Raw genomic sequence first — 22,667 nt, 5'->3', positions numbered from 1 at the left:
ATAGCTGCTTTCCATGTTTACTGCAGCATTATTCACAAGAGTGAAGATGTGAAATCAAAGGGCTGGGGGTGTAGCTCAGTAGTAGAGTGCTTAGCATATATGAGACACTGGGTTACTCTCCAGAATCACATAACAAATTAATTAATTAATTAATTAATTAACTTAAAAAATAAAGTTATTAAAAAAATGCGAAATCAACCTAAGTGTCCCTCAATGGATGAACAGATAAAGAAAATGTGGTACATATGCCAATTATAGATCAGAATAATATCTATAATTGGCATATGTACTTCTTTAAAAAGAAGATAATATTGTCATTTGTAACAACACAGACGAACCTGGAGAACATTATATTAAGTAAAATAAGCCTGTCACTGAAAGATAACACACATCTCACATATATGTGGAATCCAAAAAAAGCTGAACTCTAGAAGTAGAGTAGAATGACTGCCTGGTGCTGTGGGTTGGAGATGTTTTGGGGAGTTGTTGGTCAAAGGAAATAGAATTTCAGTTAGGAGGAATAAGTTCAAGACATCTATTGTACATGGTGGCTATAGATAATAATAATGTATATACACTTGGAAATCCCTAAGAGATTAGATATGTTTTCATTATAAAAAAAAAATACCATATGGGGCTGGGGTTGTGGCTCAGTGGTAGCGCCTAGTGCGTGAAAGGCCCTGGGGGTTCAATCAATTTGCACACACATAGATAAATATTTCTATATGTAACTATCTGTAAGTGTATCTGAGCTAAATTTGAATTCATACTGATATCTTTAACCCATTATCATATGGATCCTTCTAGCTGCCTCTCATCTGTAAATTTCTACTCATTTAGTGAAAAACCTAGATCCCACCATTTGCCAATTTTTACTTAATTGATCCACTTTAATATACACTGTAGTAATATCAGGATTATTAATATATACTTACATGGGAAACAATCTTATCAACTAGAGTACAGGGTTCACATACAAATTCATTTTGCCTTTAATATTTTTCCTAAATTTTTTTTTAGATGTATATGGATACAATACCTTTACTTTATTTATTTATTTGTATGTGGTTCTGAGGATTGAATCCAGGGCTTCACACATGCTAGACAAGCACTCTACCACTGAGCTCTAACCCTAGCCTCTACCTTTAATTGTAATGACTCCACTCATTTCCAAAGTTACTTAATGTTAATACCCTTTTCCCCAACCTCTTCAGGATGTTTCATGCACTTGTAATGTTAGATTTTCTTATCATAGTCCATATTCCTTCCTGAAATCCACTGACCTCCTAAATGATTCTTTTAAAATTGCATATTTTAAGATTCACTCTTAGCCAGGCACAGTGGTGCACACCTGTAATCCCAGTAAGTTGGGAGGCTGAGGCAGGAGGATCACAAGTTCAAAGCCAGTATCAGCAGATTAGTGAGACACTTAGCAACTCAGTGAGACCCTATCTCTAAATAAAATAAAAATTGATGTCTTAACAATACTGAATCTTCCAATCCATGAATACAGAAATATTTCTCCACTTATTTAGGCCTTCTTTAAATTCTTCCATTAGAGTTACATAGCTTTCAGCATGTAGATTCTATGTGTGTGTGTGTAGTGTTGCTGAGATTAAACCCAGGGCCTTGTGCATGCCAAGCATACACTCCACTGCTGAACTACATCCCCAGCCCCTGCACGTAGATTGGCGTATATTTTGTTAGATTTATACCTATGCATTTCATTTTTAAAAAAATATTTATTTTTTAGTTTTAGTTTTAGGTGGACATTTATGCGGTGCTGAGGAGCAAACCCAGTGTCTCATGCATGCTAGGCAAGCACTCTTAACATTGAGCCACAACGCCAGCCCCTCATTTTGTGTTATTATAAATGGTTTTCATTTTAAGTTCCAGTTTTCATTGCTGGTAGAAGGAAAACAACTGACTTTTATATATTAACCTTGTATCTTTCCATCTTGCTATAATCTCTTATTACTTTCAGAAGTGTTTTGGATTCTTTGGAACTGTGGACGCAGACAATCATGTCATCTGCAAACAAAAACAACTTTCTTTCTTCTCAATCTGTATACCTTTTTATTTCCTTTTCTTGTCTTACTGTACTACTGTCTCAGACTTTCAATACAATGATGAATAGGAGTGATGAGAGGCAACATCTTTGCCTTAACACTCTTGGATATTCTAAAGCTCCCAGCTGACATGTCAATTTATTTATAGATATTTTAATATGCATTTCTTCAATATAGGACTCCTTAAAAACAGAGCCACAATACTTTTATCATATCTTAAAAATCAATGATTTTTTTGTTTGTTTTTGGTGCAGAACTGGAGATTGAATTCAGTGGTGCTCTATCACTGAGCTATACTACCAGCCTTTTTTATTTTTTGAGATAAGGTCTTACTAAACTGCTGAGGCTAGCCTTGAGTTTGCAATCATCCTGCCTCATTCTCCTGAGTCACTTGGATCATAGGCATATGCCACCACACTTGGCTAAAAATCAACACTATATCTTAATCTCATTAAATACAGAGAGGGGTGTTTCTAAACCTTTACTTTCATATTCAACACTCTTAGCCCATTCATGTTACACACTGTATCATGAACAAAGGTCTCTGTACACTTACCACAATTTCTCCTTCCTCCACAGTGTGGATCTTCACGTAGGCCCCCACCACAGCCTCCTTGGGGAGCTCACCAAACTGGGTATTAACCATGGAACACTGGATCGACTGAGCACGCTTGGATCTGAAACATGACAGTTTGTTAAAGAGAACTCATTTATAACACAGCCAGTTCATGAGACCCTAAATAATCAGCCCTTACTCTATTCTATTCTGAGAGCTTCCCTCCCTGAAGAACACACCTTCCAGAATGTAAGAAAAATCAAGCCCATTGTCAGGGATTAGAAGTGTAATAGGAAAAAGACTTGAAAAACAAAAGATGTGAGGCTCCCTTTAAACACCTGAAGTTTGTTATGTGAAGGGGTTGATGATCCTATACGGCTAAACCAGACTTATTAGACTTCTTTCTAGGCAGAGTTTATTTATCCAATAAAGAACCGGTTGCAGCTCTAGTCTATGAGGTTCAAAGCTCATATGGAGGGAGAAATTTTTCTTTTTTCTTTCTTGCTACTAGAGATTGAACCCAGGGGTGCTTATCCACTGAGCCACATCCCCAGCCCTTTTTATTTTTAGTTTGAGACAGGGTCTCGCTAAGTTGCTCAGGGCCTAAGTTGCTGAGGCGGGCTTTGAACTCATAATCCTCCTGCTTCAACCTCCTGAACCACTGGGATCATAGGCTTGTGCCACCATGACCAGCCTAGAGGAAAAAATTTCTAACAGTCAAAGCTGACTGAGGAGCTGGGATTGTAGCTCAGTAGTAGAGCACCTGCCTAGCACATTTGAGGCACTGGGTTCAATCCTCAGCACCACAAAATAAACAAACAAATAAAATAAAATACAGGCATTGTGTCCATCTACAACTAAAAAAATTTTTTTAAAAAAAAGCTGTCTGAAAATGGAACAGACTCCTTTGATAAACTGTAAACAGCTGTATTTCTGCCTCCCTTAGGTAGAATTTTCTGAAGAAGCTCAGAGAAAAGACCCAACAACACACAGATACAGAAGATACTTTCTGCCTCCTCTTCCTTAAATGGGTTCCTGAGGCCCTGATAAAAGAAGTAATTGACTTCTTAAAGTGTACCTTTTTGTTAGAAGCAGAGAATACAAGGCCTGGGTATCAAGCCTAGGACCTGTTTAGGCTGCCTCAGGGACACACCTATTCCTTTGAGACTAACATGCATCTGCCACTTATATTTCCGCCTCAGCATCCCTGATGTTCTGCCAAGGAAGTCATACCCGCCCTTTACAAACACAATCGGGGCCCCTCTATCTGCCAAGAGCTGAGCTTACTTGATCTTCGGGCCCAGCAACTTGGGGAGACTATCTCCTGAGGTTTTGATTGTCTTATTGAAGCTTGTCTCCTCTTGCTTCCAGGATTCCTGGAGATGTAGAAGTTTCAAACAGCTAAAGTCCTGTAGAGGATATGATTTGATCTGGAATTCCCTAAATCTCATTACAGGATTCATTTCTGTTAGAGAAAGCACAGAAAAGCACATTAATGGGCCTTTGCATATATGACAGTGGTAGTGCTGCTGGTGGTGGAAATACAGCATAGTAACCTGCCTGCATAGTCTGGTACATGAAGAAATTAAGAAGAAAAGAAAAAAAATGTGTGGCTTCGCCCAGTGCAATGTCACATGCCTATAATCCCAGAGGCTTGAGAGGCTGATGTAGGAGGATCACAAGTCCAAAGCTAGCCTTAGCAACTTAGTGAGGCCCTAAGCAACTCAGTGAGACCCTGTATCTAAATAAATATTAAAAAATGGGCTGGAGGGGCTTGGTGTAGATCAGTGGTAAGAGTGCTTGCCTAGCATGTGTGAAGCACTGGGTTTGATTCTCAGAACCACATATAAATAAAATAAAGGTCAATCAGCAACTAAAAGGAGGGGGGTGCTGAAGATGTAGTTCAGTGGTTAAATGCCCCTGAGTTCAATCTCCAGCACCAAAAAAAAAAACAAAACATGCAATACATGGACTTCATGTAATGTCCCTCTATGGCTGGCTCTGTGCTAGACCTTTTCTAGCCACTTCATCCAGGCAAATGCGATTAGCCTAATTAGACATAAGATGAAGAACCGAGAGTTCAGGTCACTGATGAAAGGGCTGATGCTTGGATTTGAACTCAAATCTATTTGATTCAAAGTTCATATCTTGGGGCTGGGGATGTGGCTCAAGCGGTAGCAAGCTCGCCTGGCATGCATGCGGCCGGGTTCGATCCTTAGCACCACATACAAACAAAGATGTTGTGTCCGCCAAATACTAAAAAATAAATATTAAAATTCTCTCTCTCTCTCCCTCCCTCTCTCACTCTCTCTTTAAAAAAAAAAACACAAAGTTCATATCTTCAGATTAACAGATCACACTTATCTCAGCTTTCAAACTGGGCTTTCAGATTGGGGCAGGAAGAGCAATAAAAGATAAATGGATGACTGGATGACTAGTCCCAGAACCTTGGACAAGTCACATAATCTCTTTTAGAGCTTTGGTAGGGTTATTGTAAGAGTTGCCAATAAAGTATGAGATGCCTAGCATAGTACCAGCATACAATAGGACCTCTATGCAAATTATTGAAAAGATCTCCAAAGAAATACTATTTAAAAATAAGAAGGCAAGCCAACTACTCAAAAACACTATGCTTAATGAAGAAGTAGGACAAAGAGTTTACATGGCATAATTCCATTTTTATGAAACTCTAAGAGACACAAATTTAACCTATAGTGACAGAAAGAATATTGGTGGTTGCTTACGGCCAGGTGCAAGAGGTGGAGATTAACTGGGAAATGGCACAAGGGAACTCTCTGGGGCAATGAAAATGCTCTATAACTTGGCTTTGGTGGTTATGTGGGGGTATGGATTTATCACAATTCATTGAACTACATATTTAAAATATATGTACTGGGCTGGGGATGTGGCTCAAGCACTAATGCGTTTGCCTGGCATGCTCAGGGGCGCTGGGTTCGATTCTCAGCACCACATAAAAATAAAATAAAGATGTTGTGTTCACCGAAAACTGAAAAATAAATATAAAAAAATTCTCTCTCTCTCTTTAAAAAAATATATGTACTTTATTGTATAAAAATTATACCTCACTAACAATGATTTTATAGAGATGTTAACAAATAAATCCAAACTCCATAAGCAGTAGGCCTAGCTTAACAAGCACTTATGAAAAGCCCTGAATATAATTTTTTAAATTTATTTTTTGGTGTAGATGGACACAACACAATGCATTTTATTTTTTATGTGGTGCTGAGGATCGAACCCGGGTTCCTCCTGTGCTAGGCGAGCACTCTACCGCTGAACCACAATCCCAGCCCATAATTTTTAAATTTGTTTTCTTATTTTTGTTTTTGGTACCAGGGATTGAACCCAGGGGTGCTTAACCACTAAGACATATCCAGCCCTTTTTTTCATTTTGAGACAGGGTCTTGCTAAATTGCTGAGGCTGGCCTCAAACTTGTGATTCTCTTGCCTCAGCATTCTGAGTTACCAGGATTACAGGCATTTGCCATCACACCTGGCAAGCATGAACTTTTTGAAAGGTATCTTGGCAATGGCAATATCTGTCAATGTTTTAAATGTACATAGCTAGTATACAGTGGATCAAATACTCAATCTAGTAATTTAAAAACCTGTCCAATATGTTTCCTTGTACAAGAATGCAAAGATAAACCTATTAGGAATTCACCACAATAAGGATTGGATAGTGAAAAATTGGAAAGAATTCAAAATATCTGCATAAGATAATTAAATTAGTGACCATGTATCCATATAATAGAAAAAAAATCAGTTATTAAAAGCCATTATGTCAGGTGCAGTGGTGCAGGCCTGTAATACCAGTTACCTGGAAGGCTAAGACAGGAGGACCACAAGTTCAAGGCTAGTCTTGGCAACTCAGTGAGATCCCCCCACCTTTTTTTTTTCCCTTCTTTTTTTCTTTTTTTGAAGTACTGAGTATTGAACACAGGGCCTTGCACTTGCTAGGCAAGCACTCTACCACTGAGCTACACCCCCCAGCCTGAGACCCTATTTTAAATTTTCTTTTTGGTACTGCAGATTGAACCCAGGGATGCTCTACCGCTGAGCCACAACCCCAGTGCCCCGCCCTGCAGCCCTTTTTTGTGTTTTATTTAGAGACAGGGTCTCATCAAGTTACTTAGGGCCTCATGTAATCCCAGTAAATTGGGATCATATGCATGCGCTACTATGCCCAACTTAAAATATTTTTTTAAGGCCTGGGGATGTAGCTCAGTAGTAAACAAGTGCCCCTGGGTTCAATCCAAGTGCTAAGAAGTACAAAACAGGGCTTGGTGGCACACACCTGTAATTCCAGAGACTCAGGAGGTTGAGGCAGGAGGATCACAATTCAAAGCCAGCCTCAGAAACTTAGCAAGGCTCTAAGCAATTTAGTGAAATCCTGTCTCTAAATAAAATATAAAAAAAGGGCTGGTAGGGGGTTAGGGTTGTGGCTCAGTGGTAGAGCATTTGGATAGCATGTGCAAGGCACTGGGTTCAATCCTCAGCACCGCATAAAAATAAAAAAATAAAGGTATTGTGTCCAACTACAATAAAAAAAAATTTAAAAGGGCTCGGGGCGCTGGAAATATAGCTCAGATGGTAGAGTGCTTGCAAGGCAAGCACAAGGCTCTGGGTTTAATCCCCAGTACCACAAACAAACAAAAACAAAACAAAACAAAGCAAAGGGTTGGGGATGTGGTTCAGTGGTTGAGTGCCCCTGGGTTCAATCACCAATACCTAAAAATATATAAAATAAAAAAAGGACTGGGAATGTAGCTCAGTGGTAAAGCACCCCAGATTCAATCCCTAGTACTATAACTCACCCCCCCAAAATAGCCAAACATACAAAATCCCCAAAATTCATAGTTTAGGGTTTTGCTTCTAGCTAAGAAGAAAATAACAGGGTCTGGATGTTCCCTCTCACCTTACACTATTAAAATACTGGACAATATGTATATATTAAAAAACCTGGTTTTAAGACATTGAACATCAGGTAAGAAAAGACACACTATTGCCCAGCTATTTTCTGGTCTGTGGTTTATGGAGAGGAAACTCAGATGGAGCCCCTCAACTTCCCTGAATAGAGAGAGAACAGAGTCAGGGGAAGGCAAGATGGCTAGAGTTTACAGAGCAGAGTACCAGAGAGTAGAGAGCTGCACAAAGAGAGAAGTTCAAAGGTCTGCAGAGGGCTGCCTTGAGGATCAGATGAATATTGATCAGATGGTATTAATAGTAGATTAGTAGGAGGCTGAGGCGGGAGGACCACAAGTCTGAGGCCAGCCTCAGCAACTTAGTGAGGCCCTAAGCAACTTAGTGAGACACTGTCTCAAAATAAAATAAAAAGGGCTAGAAATGTGGCTCAGTGATAAAGTGACCCTGGGTTCAATCTCCAATACCAAAAAAAGTTTATTAGACAATACAGTAGAAAGATTAATAAAACTGAAGACACCACAATAGAAAACTAGCAAATGATAGGAAAAAAAGACAAGTAAAAATGATAAGCATGCAGAGCATCAGTAAGCCGTGAAACAACTTTGAACAGTCCAATATACATGTAATTGGAGTCCCCAAAGTGGAGGAGAGGGAAAAACTGGAAAATTAATGGGCAAAATTCCAAATCTGATTTTAAAAATATAAATCCAGAGATCCAAGAAGTTAAATGACATGAAGAAACATGACAAAAACTCTTAAGATACAATATAGTCAAATTTCTTAAACTTACTGATAAAAAGAAAAAATTTAAACCAGCTAGAGTAAAAGGGCACATTTTATACAAAGGACATACAAAGTTATTCAGAAATTATAAAAATTAAGGTTATTAGACCTCTTGTTGATTAATAAGCAAGTCCTTCAACGCATAATCTTCAAAATACTAAAAGAAAAAATCTGTTCACTTGTGTTCTATACCCAGTGAATATTTTTCTCCAAAAATGAAATAGTTTTTAGACATAAAAAAGTTGAAAGACTCTATCACCAACAAACCTGAACTATAAGAAATATTAAAGGAAGTACTTCAGGCAGAAGGAAATGTCACCAGATGGAAATCTGGATCTATGTAAAAGAATGAAGACCCTAAGAAATGGTAACTATATAGGTTAATATAAAGACTTTCCTTATTATTATTTAAATATGTTGAAAAGATAATTGACTATACTTAAAGCAAAGTAATAACTTTTTTTTTTTTTTTTTAACCAGGGATTGAAACCAGAGGCGTTTTATCACTGAGCCACATCCCTAGTCCTTTTTATTTTTCACTTTTGAGGCAGGGGCTCACTAAGTCACTTAGAAACTTGCTAAATTGCTGAGGCTGGCCTCAAACTTGAATCCTCCTATCCTTTTATCTTTGCCTCCTGAGTTGCTGGGATTACAGATGTGAGCTTCAGTGCCCCACATGTGAAAGTAGAACCATATGATGATAGCACGATATCTTATAGAAGAGAAATATAAGTATACCATTATAAGCTTACAGTTCTGTATGTGAAGTCGTATATCATTTGAAAGTAGACTGTGGTAAATAAAAGGTTTATAAATAAATCATAAAGTAATCACTAAAATAACACAAAAAAGAAATAGTAAATAAGCCATCAAATAAAATAAGATGAAACCATTCAAAATAATTCAAAAGGCAGGGGAAAAGGAAGAGGGAACAGGTGGGACAAGCAGAAAATAAATAGAAAGTTGGGCATGGTGGTGCATGCCTGTAATCCCAATTACTTGGGAGGCTAAGGTCAAGGCCGTCATGGGTAACTTAGCAAGACCCTGTCACAAAATTAAAAAGAAAAAAAAGGGAGAAAAAACAAAAAGAAAAGAGAAATGAATGGCAAGATAGTAAGTTTAAATCCAACCACAATCAATAACATCATTAAATGTAAATAGTTTAGACGTCTCAACAAAATGTCAAAGACGGTCATATTGAATTTAAAAAAAAAATAAAAGCAGGGTCTGGGGTTGTGACTCATCGGTAGAGCGCTTGCATGCATGTGTGAGGCCCTGGGTTCGATCCTCAGCACCACATAAAAATAAATAAATAAAATAAAGGTATTGTGTCCAACTACAACTAAAAAATAAATATTAAAAAAATAAAAGCAAGACACAACTATATGCTGCCTTTAAGAAGCCCACTCTAAAGACATGAATAAACATAAAAGAATAGAAAAAGATACATCAAGTTAATATTAATTAAAATGAAGTTAAATTAAAAAGTGGCTAAATTAATATCAGAAAAAGGAGAGTTTAGAGCAAAGAGTATTATCAGAGACAAAGAAATTTATATTACAATGATGAAAAGTTCAAACTTAAATATCTATTCTTTAATAAGACAGTTTCAAAATATGTGAATCAAAAACTGATAGAAATGCAAGGAGAAAAATATATCTATAACTGTAGCTGGAGATTCTAACAACTCTATTAAAAACTGATAAACATCAGGAAGGATATAAAGATAACTTGACTAATACTATAAATCAGCTTCACCTGATTAACATTCACAGCACATTGCACATAATGATAGCATATTCTTTTCAAATACAAATGGAACATTTACCAAGATCCATTATATTCTGGGCCACAAAACAAATTTCAGTATATTAGAGAATTCAAACTTCACAAAGTAGGTTATCATAAAAATAAAACAACAGAAAGATGGCTGGATAGTCCTCAAATGTTTGGAAACTAACACCCTTCTAAATACTCAATTGTTCAAAAAGAAGAAATCGAAAGGGAAATTTAAAAGTATTTTGAATCGGGCTGGGATTGTGGCTCAGAGGTGGAGTGCTTGCCTAGCACAGGTGGGACCCAGGTTCAATCCTCAGCACCACATAAAAATAAAGGCATTGTGTTGTGTCCATCTACACCTAAAAAATTTTAAAAAATTTAAAAATGTATTTCGAATCAAATAATGCATAGGGTCAAAGAGTCACTTTTCCAGCATAACATAGATAATTAGAGAAGGACCCTGCATTCAAACATAAGTGATGTGGCTCCTGAGGCCATCCTCTTAACTACAACATTAGCCATGATATATACAAAGAAACCAGGGCCTGAAACCTTGAATATTCACCAAAGTTACCCAGCTAGTAAGTGGGATTCAGTTCCAAGTTTTTTTTCCCTACCTTTCTCCTTTGTCTTCCTGTGTTAGCCTTCCCATAGTCAGACCTCCTAAGATTAGAATTTAGGTTTGGCTGCATCTGTGAGGTGATCCTTGGGGAGAAGAGCCCAGGTTAATGCCTAAATTATAACATAAAAGGACTAATGGGAAGCATGTCAGTACTTAGTCCAAGGTAAGATGTAAAACACCTGAACCATTACAAACGTCTGAGGGCTGGGGTTCCTGACCCAAGTGGATAAGACAAAACAAAACAAAAATCTCCAGAGGTTGGAAAAGGAAAGGAAAATGCCATAACTGAGATGTGAATAGAAAAATCCTGCCCTCTAATAAGGAAGCCTGGTCAGAACCTTGGCCAGTTCTATAGGCTATTATCAGACAATGTCTGTGTCCAACAGTGGGAATGGAGAAAGAGAAAGACTGGAGATATTTATGAAGAAAAGAAAAGTCTGCAATTTGGAATCAGGCCAGAACTCTGAAGTTCTCCACTGTTATTTTTATCCTTGTGATCCTTAAATAAGAAATTCACCTTTCTGAGCCTTGGTTTTCAAATCTGTAAAATGAAAATACAATCATATCTTTTTGAAAAGCTATTATGAGGGGTTGGGGATGTGGCTCAAGAGGTAGCGCGCTCGCCTGGCATGCATGAGGCCCGGGTTCAATCCTCAGCACCACATACAAACAAAGATGTTGTGTCCTCCGAAAAACTAAAAAATAAGTATTTTTTTTTTAAAGAGAGAGAGAGAGAGAGAGAATTTTTTAATATTTATTTTTTAGTTCTCGGCGGGCACAACATCTTTGTTTGTATGTGGTGCTGAGGGTTGAACCCGGGCCGCACGCATGCCAGGCGAGCGCGCTACCGCTTGAGCCACATCCCCAGCCCATAAAAAATAAATATTAAAAAATTAAAAAAAAAAAAAAGAAAAGCTATTATGAAAATGATGTAATATGTAGAAACAGCCACCTGGATACTTCACAAATAATCAGAACTCAGTGATTGATACCTGTTCCTCATAATTATGAGCAGACACACGAGTTTGGATAAGGCTCTGTAGTGTGTACGCACTTTGCAACTTGGAATGTAGCACCTAGGATATGTTTATCCGTTGATTATGAGTTGCTTCGGACTAGCCTCTAGATGCCAGGCTAGTCCTAGGCCCTAGGAATACAAAATCCTTACTGAGCTTAAATTCTAGGGAAAAACATATTTAAGAACCATTTTAGATTCAATGCTATTATTTCAGTGGGGCTAAATATGACAGAAGAGAAATACAGGGTATTTAAATGGAATATAATAAGGAAAAAAAGATCCAGCATGAGAAATCAGGGAGAATTCTCTAAAAAAAAAAAAGATGTTTAGTCTAAAATCTAAAAAGCAGAAGAAAACTGGGCAAAAAGAGGGATGTGTATGTGCGAGGCAAAGAGTTGATGGCTACATGGCAGAACCTGCAGAGAGGAAGAGAGGAGGCTAGAAAGGAGGCAAGGCCTGTGGACCAGGTTTCTACACTGGTAGAATCAGACAACCTGTTGGCTCTTAGAGCTCTAAATGTTTTATTTTTATTTTTAGCTGTAGATGTTCATAATACCTTTTTTTCCCCCCTGGTAGTGCTGGTGATTGAACCCAGGGCCTTGTGCATGCAAGGCAAGCATTCTACTAACTGAGCTATATCCTCAGCCCCCATGATACCTTTATTTATTTTTATGAGCTGCTGAGGATCAAACCCAGTGCCTCACATGTGCTGGGCAAGTGCTCTACCACTGAGCTACAACCCTACCCCGTGATCTAGATGTTTAAGAATCTATGGACAGGGAACTGGAACCAGGATAGGGCCCAGGGGCTCCCTTACCGTGGCTGTCAGCTTCCAGAGGTGGCCATCTGGCTTACCATTGAGATGAGTCCCTAGAGGTCTGTCATCTGTCAGCTCCAGATGCTGCCAGATCCACTTGTAATAGTAAGGGGAGGTCTGAAGGTCTATCAGCCGCAGGACTTCACAGCTGCCCTGGACACATCAAAGGTCACAAACAAAGGATTAAACCCCAATACTCTAGGCAAGCCAGGCTTTAAAGATAAGCTTTCTATATTGCATCTTACCCCAGTTTGTTGTATTTGCTTAATGCAAGTTGTTTCATGTTTTTTTTTCTTAATAAAAGTGTTATTTACTTATCAGAAAAAATCCAAACAACTACCAAAGCATAGAAACTAAGTACAAGGCTGGCACTGGGGAAAAAATATCACCACAGAGGACATTACTGGGACAGTCAGTGAAACTGATCACGAACTCCAGATTATATATTCTATAAACATTAAAAGTCCCTAATTTTGGCCGATATGGTGGTGCACGCCTGTAATCCAGTGGCTTGGGAGGCTGAGGCAGGAGGATCGTAAGTTCAAAACCAGACTCAGCAAAAGCAAGGCACTAAGCAACTCAGTGAGACCCTGTATCTAAATAAAATACAAAATAGGGCTGAGGATGTGGCTCAGTGGCCAAATGCCTGTAAGTTTAATCCCTGGTATCCCCACCCCTGAAAAAAAGTCTCTAATTTTGGTAATTATTCTGTAGTTAATTTTTATCTTAGAAAATAATCATTTAAGTATTATGAATGATACTTAACTTTTAAAAGTTTCAGGTGAGGAAAAAAATACATATAAGAGCAAAAGTAGCAAAATATTAACTGGTGAATCTGGGTTACAGTTTTTCAGGAGTTCTTTATCCTTTTCTTGAAATTTTTCTATAAATTTAAAATTATTCCAAAATTAAATAAAATTATTCAACCAAACAGAATAAGATTAAGTTAAAACCACATTAAATCTAACACCCAGAAAGAACTAGTAGCAATATATTATGAAATGTTATTTCAAACTTTTCTCTATGAACACATACGAATTATAAACATACAAATGTTCATAAATGAGTTATGTAACACAGACTCTCTCATGCCAAAAATATTTTATGCATCGTGATTTTTTAATGATTGGATATTATTCTATATATACTATACTTTATAAAATTAAAAACAAATATTCGATTGTGCAAAAGAAGTCAATCAAAATGCAAAGAGTACAAACTGTATGATTCTATTTTATATGAAGTTCAAAAACAGGCAAAAGCAATCTGTGATGACACCGGTCATAAGAGTGGTTATCTCCATGGGAAAATTCTGTCTGAGAAGGGCACAAGGGGGCCTTCTGTAGTGCTGTAAATGTTCTTTAGCTAGACTGGGGCAAGGATTACATTGGTGAACACATATGCAGAAAATTGTATAGTTTAGATTTGAAATCTTACTGCATATAGGTTATTTCTCTGAAAACATTTTTTTCAAGATTCATATTTGATTGTCTCAATCTGTCAGTATTATATACAACTATAATTTGTTTAGGACAGAAAAGTCCCAAGTTTAAATGGGGAGGGGAGAGAACTCAATCACCTTCCCAGACTCCTCTAGTGGGGTGCCAATGACCTAGTTCTAGCTAATGAAATATAAGTGAAAGACTGCTAGATAAGACTCCCAGGAAAGCTATTGTCCTTCTCCTTCCCTCTGCCTGAAACTCAAATGTGGTGGTTGGTGGTGAAACAGCCATACTGTGAACATTAGAAATAAAGCCAGGGGCTGGGGATGTGGCTCAAGCGGTAGCGCGTTCGCCTGGCATGCGTGCAGCCCGGGTTTGATCCTCAGCACCACATACAAACAAAGATGTTGTGTCTGCCAAAAACTAAAAAAAAATAAAAATAAAAATTCTCTCTTCTCACTCTCTTTAAAAAAAAAAATGATCTCCACACTTCCCACCCTTCTGCCTTTCATGCTTGCTCGAATCCCCTATTTGCTCTTTTTTTAAAAAAAAAAAAAAAGAAAGAAAGCCACAGGTGAGGAGGCACTAGGTTTGATTCTCGGCACTGCATACAAATAAACAAATAAAATAAAGGTCCATCAACAACTAAAAATATATTGAAAAAAAAAAAAAAAGAAAGAAAAGAAAGCCACAGCTAGAGATCAGGAAGGGAAAAGCTAGCAGGGGCCTGAATTCTTGATGGCTTCCTAGAACAGTTGTTCTAGTCCCAGAATGCTTCATTCTAGACTATTACATGAGAAAAATAAATTACTATTTAATAAGCCACTTGCAATTGGCTTCTGTGGCCTGTATCAGAGAGCAATTCTAACAGATATTCTGTGTCCTACAGGAGGACATTAAAGCAGTTCACAAATACTCAATTTCTCGCAGGCACATGGCAGGATTGGACTTTTTAACCCTTTGATGAACTGGGCCTAGGGCATAGCCTTTTTATTTGCTTGGGTGAATTTTCTTAGATTTTCTAGCAAAAGGACTCATGATACTCTTGAGTGAAAACTTTAGAGGTCAGTGCTTGATTCTCATCTCTCTTCTTTCTCTATTCTAGGGATTAAACCCAGGGCATTGCACATGCTAGGTAAGCACTCTACCATGAGATACAACCCTAGCCCCACTGCTGATTCTCAACATTCCTTTCTCCTGAGAATGTCTATGCTTCCTTGATCATGCAAGCACGAGTCTATGAGTCTCCAGTGGCTTTGGCCCTTAAGTGACCAAAAGGAGCAAGACCTCCCTGATGACCCGCTATGGGCAAGTAGTGTAATGGAGAAAACCTTGGTTCATTACTCCTGAGACTTGAGAATTATATCCTAAATAATACCCATGTTTTATTATCTTCTTGAGAATAATTCCTGAAGGTATGTGTGTTTTAAATTTTGATACACATTGCCAAACTGCCTCCCACAAAGATAAGCTCTGTTTATTCCCTCAACAGTCCATGAAACAGTTCATTGCATATTTGCCAACACTGAGTTTTCACAATCCTTTTAATCTTTGCTAATCTGACAGGTTAGAAAGAAATGTCATCTCTTTTTTAATTTCCTATTTTTAAAAAATTTTTAGTTGAAACTCTAGGAGACACATTATAAAGGGGCGAGTTTCAAGACAGATTACTGTTGGCAAGAAAGAAGAAGGGAATAAACATTTAATAAGCCTTATTATATGCCAGGCATTGTGCTTGGATCTTTACTCAACATTCATTCAAAAAACATTCATTACCCAGGAACTATAGGTGACTTACAAAAAATGAGAACAGTTTGCTCTTGGAAAAGTCTCTTGTGGGTCTTAAAATTGCAGCAGTATCTGTGGAGAGATCAGTTTTACCATGTGTCCCCAAATGATAAGCTACTCAGAACGAATTGATTATGGACATTATATTTGTGACGCCAGCAGGAAATCACATTTTCTGACTTTCTGCAGTGGGAAGGATGCCCAGCTGCTGATTTCGCCCTCTGGTGGCAGTATAAGTAAAGTACAGTAATCAGGACTGCAGAGTTTCCCTCCCAGAGGAAGAACACTCAAGGCACTGACCAAGCAGGAAATAAAAGTGAGAAAAAAGAGAAGTCCTTTTAGATGGCACAGACACTTTTCAGTTTCAACCATAGTGGGCCACACCAGAATACATCCTGGTGTTTTCTGATCTTCTGAATTTCAAAGTTAGTAATCAAAATGTTTATGTACAAGCTTCACATGAATGATTAAATCAGATTTTAGTAATATACCCAAAAGGACAAACCAAACTCATCTGCTGGCTAAGAAATAAGAACCCCCTAACCTGCTGTCACTCTGTGACCTCTGTATTTCTTTTATCAGAATGAAGCCCAAGCTCCCTTCCATTAGAATCACCTATAGCACTCACTCCACTGCAGATTCCACAGTAATGAACTAATCTCTGCAGAGATAGGAATCTGCCTTTTTAAAAAACACCTGAGGAGGGCTAGGGATGTGGCTCAAGCAGTAGCGCCATGCGTGTGGCCTGGGTTTGATCCTCAGTACCACATACAAATAAAGATGTTGTGTCCACCAAAAACTAAAAAATAAATATTAAAAAATTCTTTAAAAAAATTAAAAAATAAAAAGCACCTGAGGGGCTGGGGGCTGGGATTGTGGCTCAGCGGTAGAGCACTCACCTAGCACAGGCGGGACCTGGGTTCGATCCTCAGCACCACATAAAAAAAAAAAAAAAAAAAGCCTTTTCATCATTACCAAAATTTGAAAACACCTCCCTTAGATTAGGGATTCTACAACTTAAGTGTGCATCAGAGTCATCTGGAAGGCTTGTTAAGACACAGGTTACTGAGCCCTCCCTCCCAGAGTTCTGGATTTAATAGCTCCTGTGTGAGACTGAGAATTGCATTTTTAATCAGTGATGCTGATGGCCAAGTGATGCTGATGGTCTAGTCACTGAGAACCAATGAACTAGTGCATGAATGTTAACTGAGTAAGTATGTGCTAAATTAATTTTCATTACCAGAATTTATGAGGTGAGTGGTCCCATTTTACAGATAAAGGAATAGTGGTAAAAACAGATTAAGAACCATCCCCAACTATGTGCTAATTTGAATGTAATCAACATACTAATTAAAAGAAGTCTTGAATTTTATATTCCTCATCACTCATCCCCCCTCAATTTATTCTGGCTCTATGGAAAGAGCTGAAGCTGGGCATGGTGGTGCACACCTGTAATCCCAGTGACTCAGAAGGATTGAGGCAGAAGAATCACAGGTTCAAGGTCAGCCTCAGCAACTTAGTAACACCAACAGAAACTTAGTAAGACCCCGTTTCAAAGTGAAAAATTAAAAAGAGCTGGGGATCCAGTTCAGTGGTAAAGGGCTCAATCTCTGGTACCAAAGAAATACAAAATTTAAAAAAAAATCTGATAAAATCCATTTAGAAGGCTCGGAATTGGTACCAAAAAAAATTTAAATATTAAAAAAAAAAAAAGGAAGCCAGGCTTGTGCACGTGCCTGTAATGCCTGCAATCCCTGTGGCTCAGGATAGAGTTCAAAGCCAGCCTCAGAAAAAGCCATGTGCTAAGCAACTCAGTGAGGCCCTGTCTCTAAATAAAATACAAAACAGAGCTAAGGATGTGGCTCAGTGGTTGAGTGCCCCCGAGTTCAATCCCTGGTACAAAAAAAAAGGAGAGTTGTCTGGGGATCTATGGCATTTCATGGCTGCAGAGGTGATTACCTTAAAATTTTAGTAAAGAAGCAGCAGATAACAGAGAGGAGAAAAAATGTGAATTATTCAGTTGGCTTTCAGGGTTCTCTGATTCTAGACTTTTCAACCCATCTCCCACCTCTCCTCAGATGATCATTAGGAGTTTCCAAACTTAGGTAAACCCCAGGCATATTCCTACTGTGTGTATGGCTCCACACTATTCCCCTCAGCTGGCAATGACCTCATCCCACCCCCCTTTGAAAAGGCCCAACTCTTTTTTTAATTTGTAGAGAATGAAAGCCAATTTTTCTTTTAATTTCCCAAGCTTCCTTGAAGTAAATGTTCTGGATGTGATTTGGGTTCCACCAATTCAGTGTACCTGGACCAGGTTTGGGTTTGGAGGTACCAGCAATCCACTTGTTACTGGAGGTGGGGCCTGCAGGAGTGGCTTCTTGAACATGGCAAGGGCAGTAGTACCTGTGACAGTCCAGTTCTGGCCTATGATTTGGAGTTGTCTTGGAGTCATTTTTAGTCCATGGTCTGTTTCTATAGTTCCCCACCACTCCACTCATCAGCAAATCTGTTACAATTTATCATCCTGCAATAAAATGCCTTTCTATTTATATTAGATAAACTTGATTCTGTTCTCCAGGACTGAACCCAGAATAACACACTCCTAGTGGTGTGGTAGGTTTAACAACTTGGCTCTCTGGAAAAATATAACAATATTTGTAAATTTTACTGCTATATAAGTGATGTATCACCACAATTTATAATAAAATATACTACAGTCTTACTGGCAATTCCATATAACCAATCAATTCTTAAGGATGCTTTTGTGGGTACTGGCTGGACTCCTGTATTGATGACCAAACTACAGTTGAAGTTCAACTATGATTTGACAAATGAAACTGCATCCCAATCCACCCTTCCCAATAAGTTTAATGGTACTAAATCTTATTTGTGATCTACTATTTAACTATTTCTCATCTTCACATACATTATATTCATTACACTGAAACTTGTTTTAGGGCTGGGGATGTGGCTCAAGAGGTAGCGCGCCCGCCTGGTATGCGTGCGGCCCAGGTTCGATCCTCAGCACCACATACAAAGATGTTGTGTCCACCGAAAACTAAAAAATAAATATTAAAATTCTCTCTCTATCTCTTTCTCTCTCTAAAAAAAATAAAAAATAAAAACATAGCCACATTTAAAAAAAAAAAGAAACTTGTTTTAGTTTTAACACTACGTATTTTAGAACTTCACTTGTTCACCAAAGATGTAAGTTCCATGATGAATAAAATACTGAGAATGTATACCAGTATACCAGACCTGACTTAGGGTATTTGTTGATTCTCACTGTATAAATAGTACCACCATGCCTGATTTTAAGTTAGCAATGTGAGTTACTGAATGTGGAATTGGGAAGAGGCACACAATTATAAAGTTATTTCTACTATACAGATATAGACGACATGACCTAAAGAGCATAGATAATAGTAAAATGCAGCAACATTAGAAAATGGTGAGTTCTTGGTAATACCTTTGATTCCAATATAATTTATTTAATTATAGGCTTATATAATTTTAATAAGTACTGTGTTTACCAACTCTGAAAATTTGACAATCAGTTCTTACAGGCAGGTATAAGCCAACTCTAGTACACACCCAATCTTGCCCCCTCCTTTTGTCCAGTGGTTCAATACCTTCAAGGCTCATCATCTTCCTTACATCCTACAGGAAGCCTGACTTAAGGCCTCCAGCATTTGGAGAGTTCCCTCTTCTGAATTCTTAGAACTCAGTTTGCACCTGTCACTTGGTACTGGCATTGACAACTTTGTCTATGCTCTGATCTAGTGGAGGAGATTATATATAAAAGAGAACCAGTTTTTTCCTCTCTGTAGCCCTTCAGATCCTGTACTAATGTGTCATGACCTTGGCAAAGACTCAACAAATATCTGTAGTGGCTTAACATGTAAGGAATGACAGGTCAACTCAAATCCCAGCTCCTGAGAAGAGCTTTGGAATCACAGACTGTGCTGAAAAACAAAACAAACAAACAAAAAAACCCTACTACATCTACTGTGTGACATTGGATAGCCACTCTACCTTCCCATATATCAGTTTCCTCCTCTATTATATGGGAATAATGACCATATTCACCTCTTTGGGTTATTGTGAGACTGAAATGATTTAAAGCATGTAAAGCATGGCCAAAGATCTTATCTGTAGTTTTAGTTACCTACAGTTTACTATAGTACAAAAATATCAAATGAAAATTTCCAAAAATATACAATTTGTAAGTTTTAAACTGTATACCAATCTGAGTAACATGATTAAATCTATTGCTATCCTGCTCTGTTCTTCCTAGGATGTGACCCATCCTTTTGTCCAGCATTTCCATGTTACCCAGTTAGTCACTTGTAAGTTGTCTTGGTTATCAGATTGAATGTCCCAGAATCACAGTGTTTTGTGTTCAAATAACTTTTATTTTACTTAATAATAGTCTCAAAGCAGAAGAGAAGTGATGTTGGTAATTCAAATATGCTAAAGAGAACCTATAAAGAGCTTTTTTAAGTACCATCTCACATCATCACAGTAAGAGTTACATAAGTACAATAACATATTTTAATAGAGCACAATCTCATAACTTTCATTATGGTATGTTATTATTGTTCTATTTTATGATTATTGTTAATATTTTACTGTGCCTAATCTATAAATTAAACTTTATCATATGTATAGGAAAAGACACAATACAAAGAGGGTTAGGTATATCCACAGTTTCAGACATCTACTGGAGGTCTTGGAATGTATCTCCCCCCCATAATAGGGTACTACTATATATCCTAAAGTTTACAGCAACCCTTCACATCCAACATGATGTGAAGTATGATGCTTGCCTGTTCCAGCTAGGACATGGTAAGTCAGAAAAGGAACAGGACTCAAACACTGCCTGTCTGGCCATAGGCCACTATGCTGGATACACACTTCCCCGCTTCATCTCCAACCCTAGACTTCTCACCTTGCAGATCAACATGACGAAGGAGGACTCAACAAAGTCTTTTTCGATCAGCTGCCCATATGAGTACTTCTCTATCTTCCCCAAGGTTACTAGCTGCCAGAGCTTCTCGTCAGACCACGATTGAAAAAGATCCAGCTTTCTGAGGGGAAATGGCTGTTAGAATTCATCACCTTTGTTGGGCATAGTGGCACATGATTATAATCCTAGCAGCTCAGGAGGCTGAGGCAGGAGGACTGCAAGTTCAAAACCAGCCTCAGAAACTCGGCAAGGCCCTAAGCAACTAGTAAAAACCTATCTCTAAATAAAAAATTTTAAATAAACGAATAATGGGCTGGGGATATGGGTCAGTGATTAAGTGCCCCTGGGTTCAATCCCTGGTACCAAAAAAAAAAAAAAATCCCCTTTATCATACAAGGCTCCCAGATCTTAATACTCTCCAGAAAGGGAACTCACCTCACTCTTCAACTCTTGAAATATCTAGGTGGAAGATTTTACCACCACCCACTCCGTGCCTTAGCCCACAGCCAATCTTCTACATCTTCTCAAGGCCTCCCCTCTAGATAAGTGCCCCTCCTTTGCTGCTATTCAGATACCTCTGGGTGATCCAGCTCTCTGTTTTTCTCATTTCTGCTCCTCCCTTCAGGAACCTTCTCCCCAGTCCATCCTTGCTGTTCCATCCCAACCACGTGGCTCACTAAGCTAACCCTACATTCCAAGGACTATCCTCCAGGATTGTTCCTTACTTCAGCTCACAGACTATCTGGTACCCTGCCCAGCAGTCCTGGTCCTACCTTTGGCTTCAAACCCATCTCCCTCTGCCTTAATGGCTTCAAATACTCAATTCTAGGTTGGGTAAACAGGGAACATCTGAACTCTCCTCTTTGCCAGTTGCTCCCTGTGGTTGAAGGCCTATCCTACAGTGATAGCTTCTTCCCCTGACCTTGTGTACCACTAGTTATGGGCTTGCCTTCCCTCATATGTGACCCATCAGGCTGTTCTCAGTCCCAACAGGTTATGGGCTCAGAATTGACAGGTTAACTCAAGATAACTCAGGCCTCAAAAGTGCTGAGTTCATTTCTAGTGCCAATGAGAAGAGGTTCAGTGCCATGTTCAAAGGCACAAGGGCCTGGAGAGACAGGAGAAAAGTAAGGCCACCACAGGAAGAGTACCTCCTATGTGCCATGTATAGGACCACAACCTTCTCATGATCATCTCATTCCATCCTTACAATGAACTTTACCCCCTTTTACAATGAATCATTACCCCCATTTTATAGAACAGAAGACTAAAGCTCAGAGAAATGAAGTGAACTACCCAGAGTCACATCACTGATAAGCCTGTTAAACAGAATTTGTGTAAGTCCATGGGAAATTAAAATCCATGTATGTATAATATGTCTAAATACACTCTACTGTCATGTATATCTAAAAAGAATTTGGACTGGGCTCCTACAATGGATCCACAGACCAACCCAATAAAGTCTAATTACATAACCAAGTTTTAGCTGGGTGCAGAAGGCCCTATATTAGCCAGTTAACTTACTACACTGTAGATAATTATTTTAAATGTATTCAATTGACTGGTTGACTGACTAGGGTATAGCCAGTTTTCTATGCCTCATTTCTGCTTTCCTATCAATAGTGTCTGTTCATACTGGTGACTAGAGTTCTTAAAACCCGCTTTGATTCTGGGAGCTGCCTGATTTACAAACTGTTTTTCTTTTGTTTTGCTTTATTCAAATAATCTCTACTAAATTTAATTGGTCTAGGGAATTTTCCTTTTAACAAGCCTATTATGGTTTGGATATGAGATGTCCCTGAAAGCTTATGTGTGAGATAGTGCAAAAATGTTCATAGTTGAAATGAGTAGATTATTAAAGCTATAACCTCATC

The 22,667-nt window shown here is 38.3% G+C and overlaps 1 protein-coding gene across 2 annotated transcripts in view; it reads right to left on the bottom strand.

Moving 5' to 3' along the window:
• Positions 1-22,667, bottom strand: part of Cnbd2 (cyclic nucleotide binding domain containing 2) — a 57,363-nt gene that overhangs the window by 11,872 nt on the left and 22,824 nt on the right. For both annotated transcript variants that reach the window (XM_027945359.2, XM_027945358.3), the window contains 4 exons: positions 20,776-20,914; positions 12,630-12,744; positions 3,913-4,090; positions 2,626-2,746 (listed from right to left, as the gene is read on the bottom strand). In XM_027945359.2, coding sequence (XP_027801160.2) covers positions 2,626-2,746; positions 3,913-4,090; positions 12,630-12,744; positions 20,776-20,914 — 553 coding nt within the window. The remainder of the gene's footprint in view (positions 1-2,625; positions 2,747-3,912; positions 4,091-12,629; positions 12,745-20,775; positions 20,915-22,667) is intronic.

The sequence above is a fragment of the Marmota flaviventris genome, chromosome 2, assembly GCF_047511675.1.
Source record: "Marmota flaviventris isolate mMarFla1 chromosome 2, mMarFla1.hap1, whole genome shotgun sequence".
Classification (NCBI taxonomy): Eukaryota; Metazoa; Chordata; class Mammalia; order Rodentia; family Sciuridae; genus Marmota; species Marmota flaviventris.
Note: the sequence above shows the minus strand (reverse complement) of the source record. Positions and strands in the feature narration are given on the sequence as shown.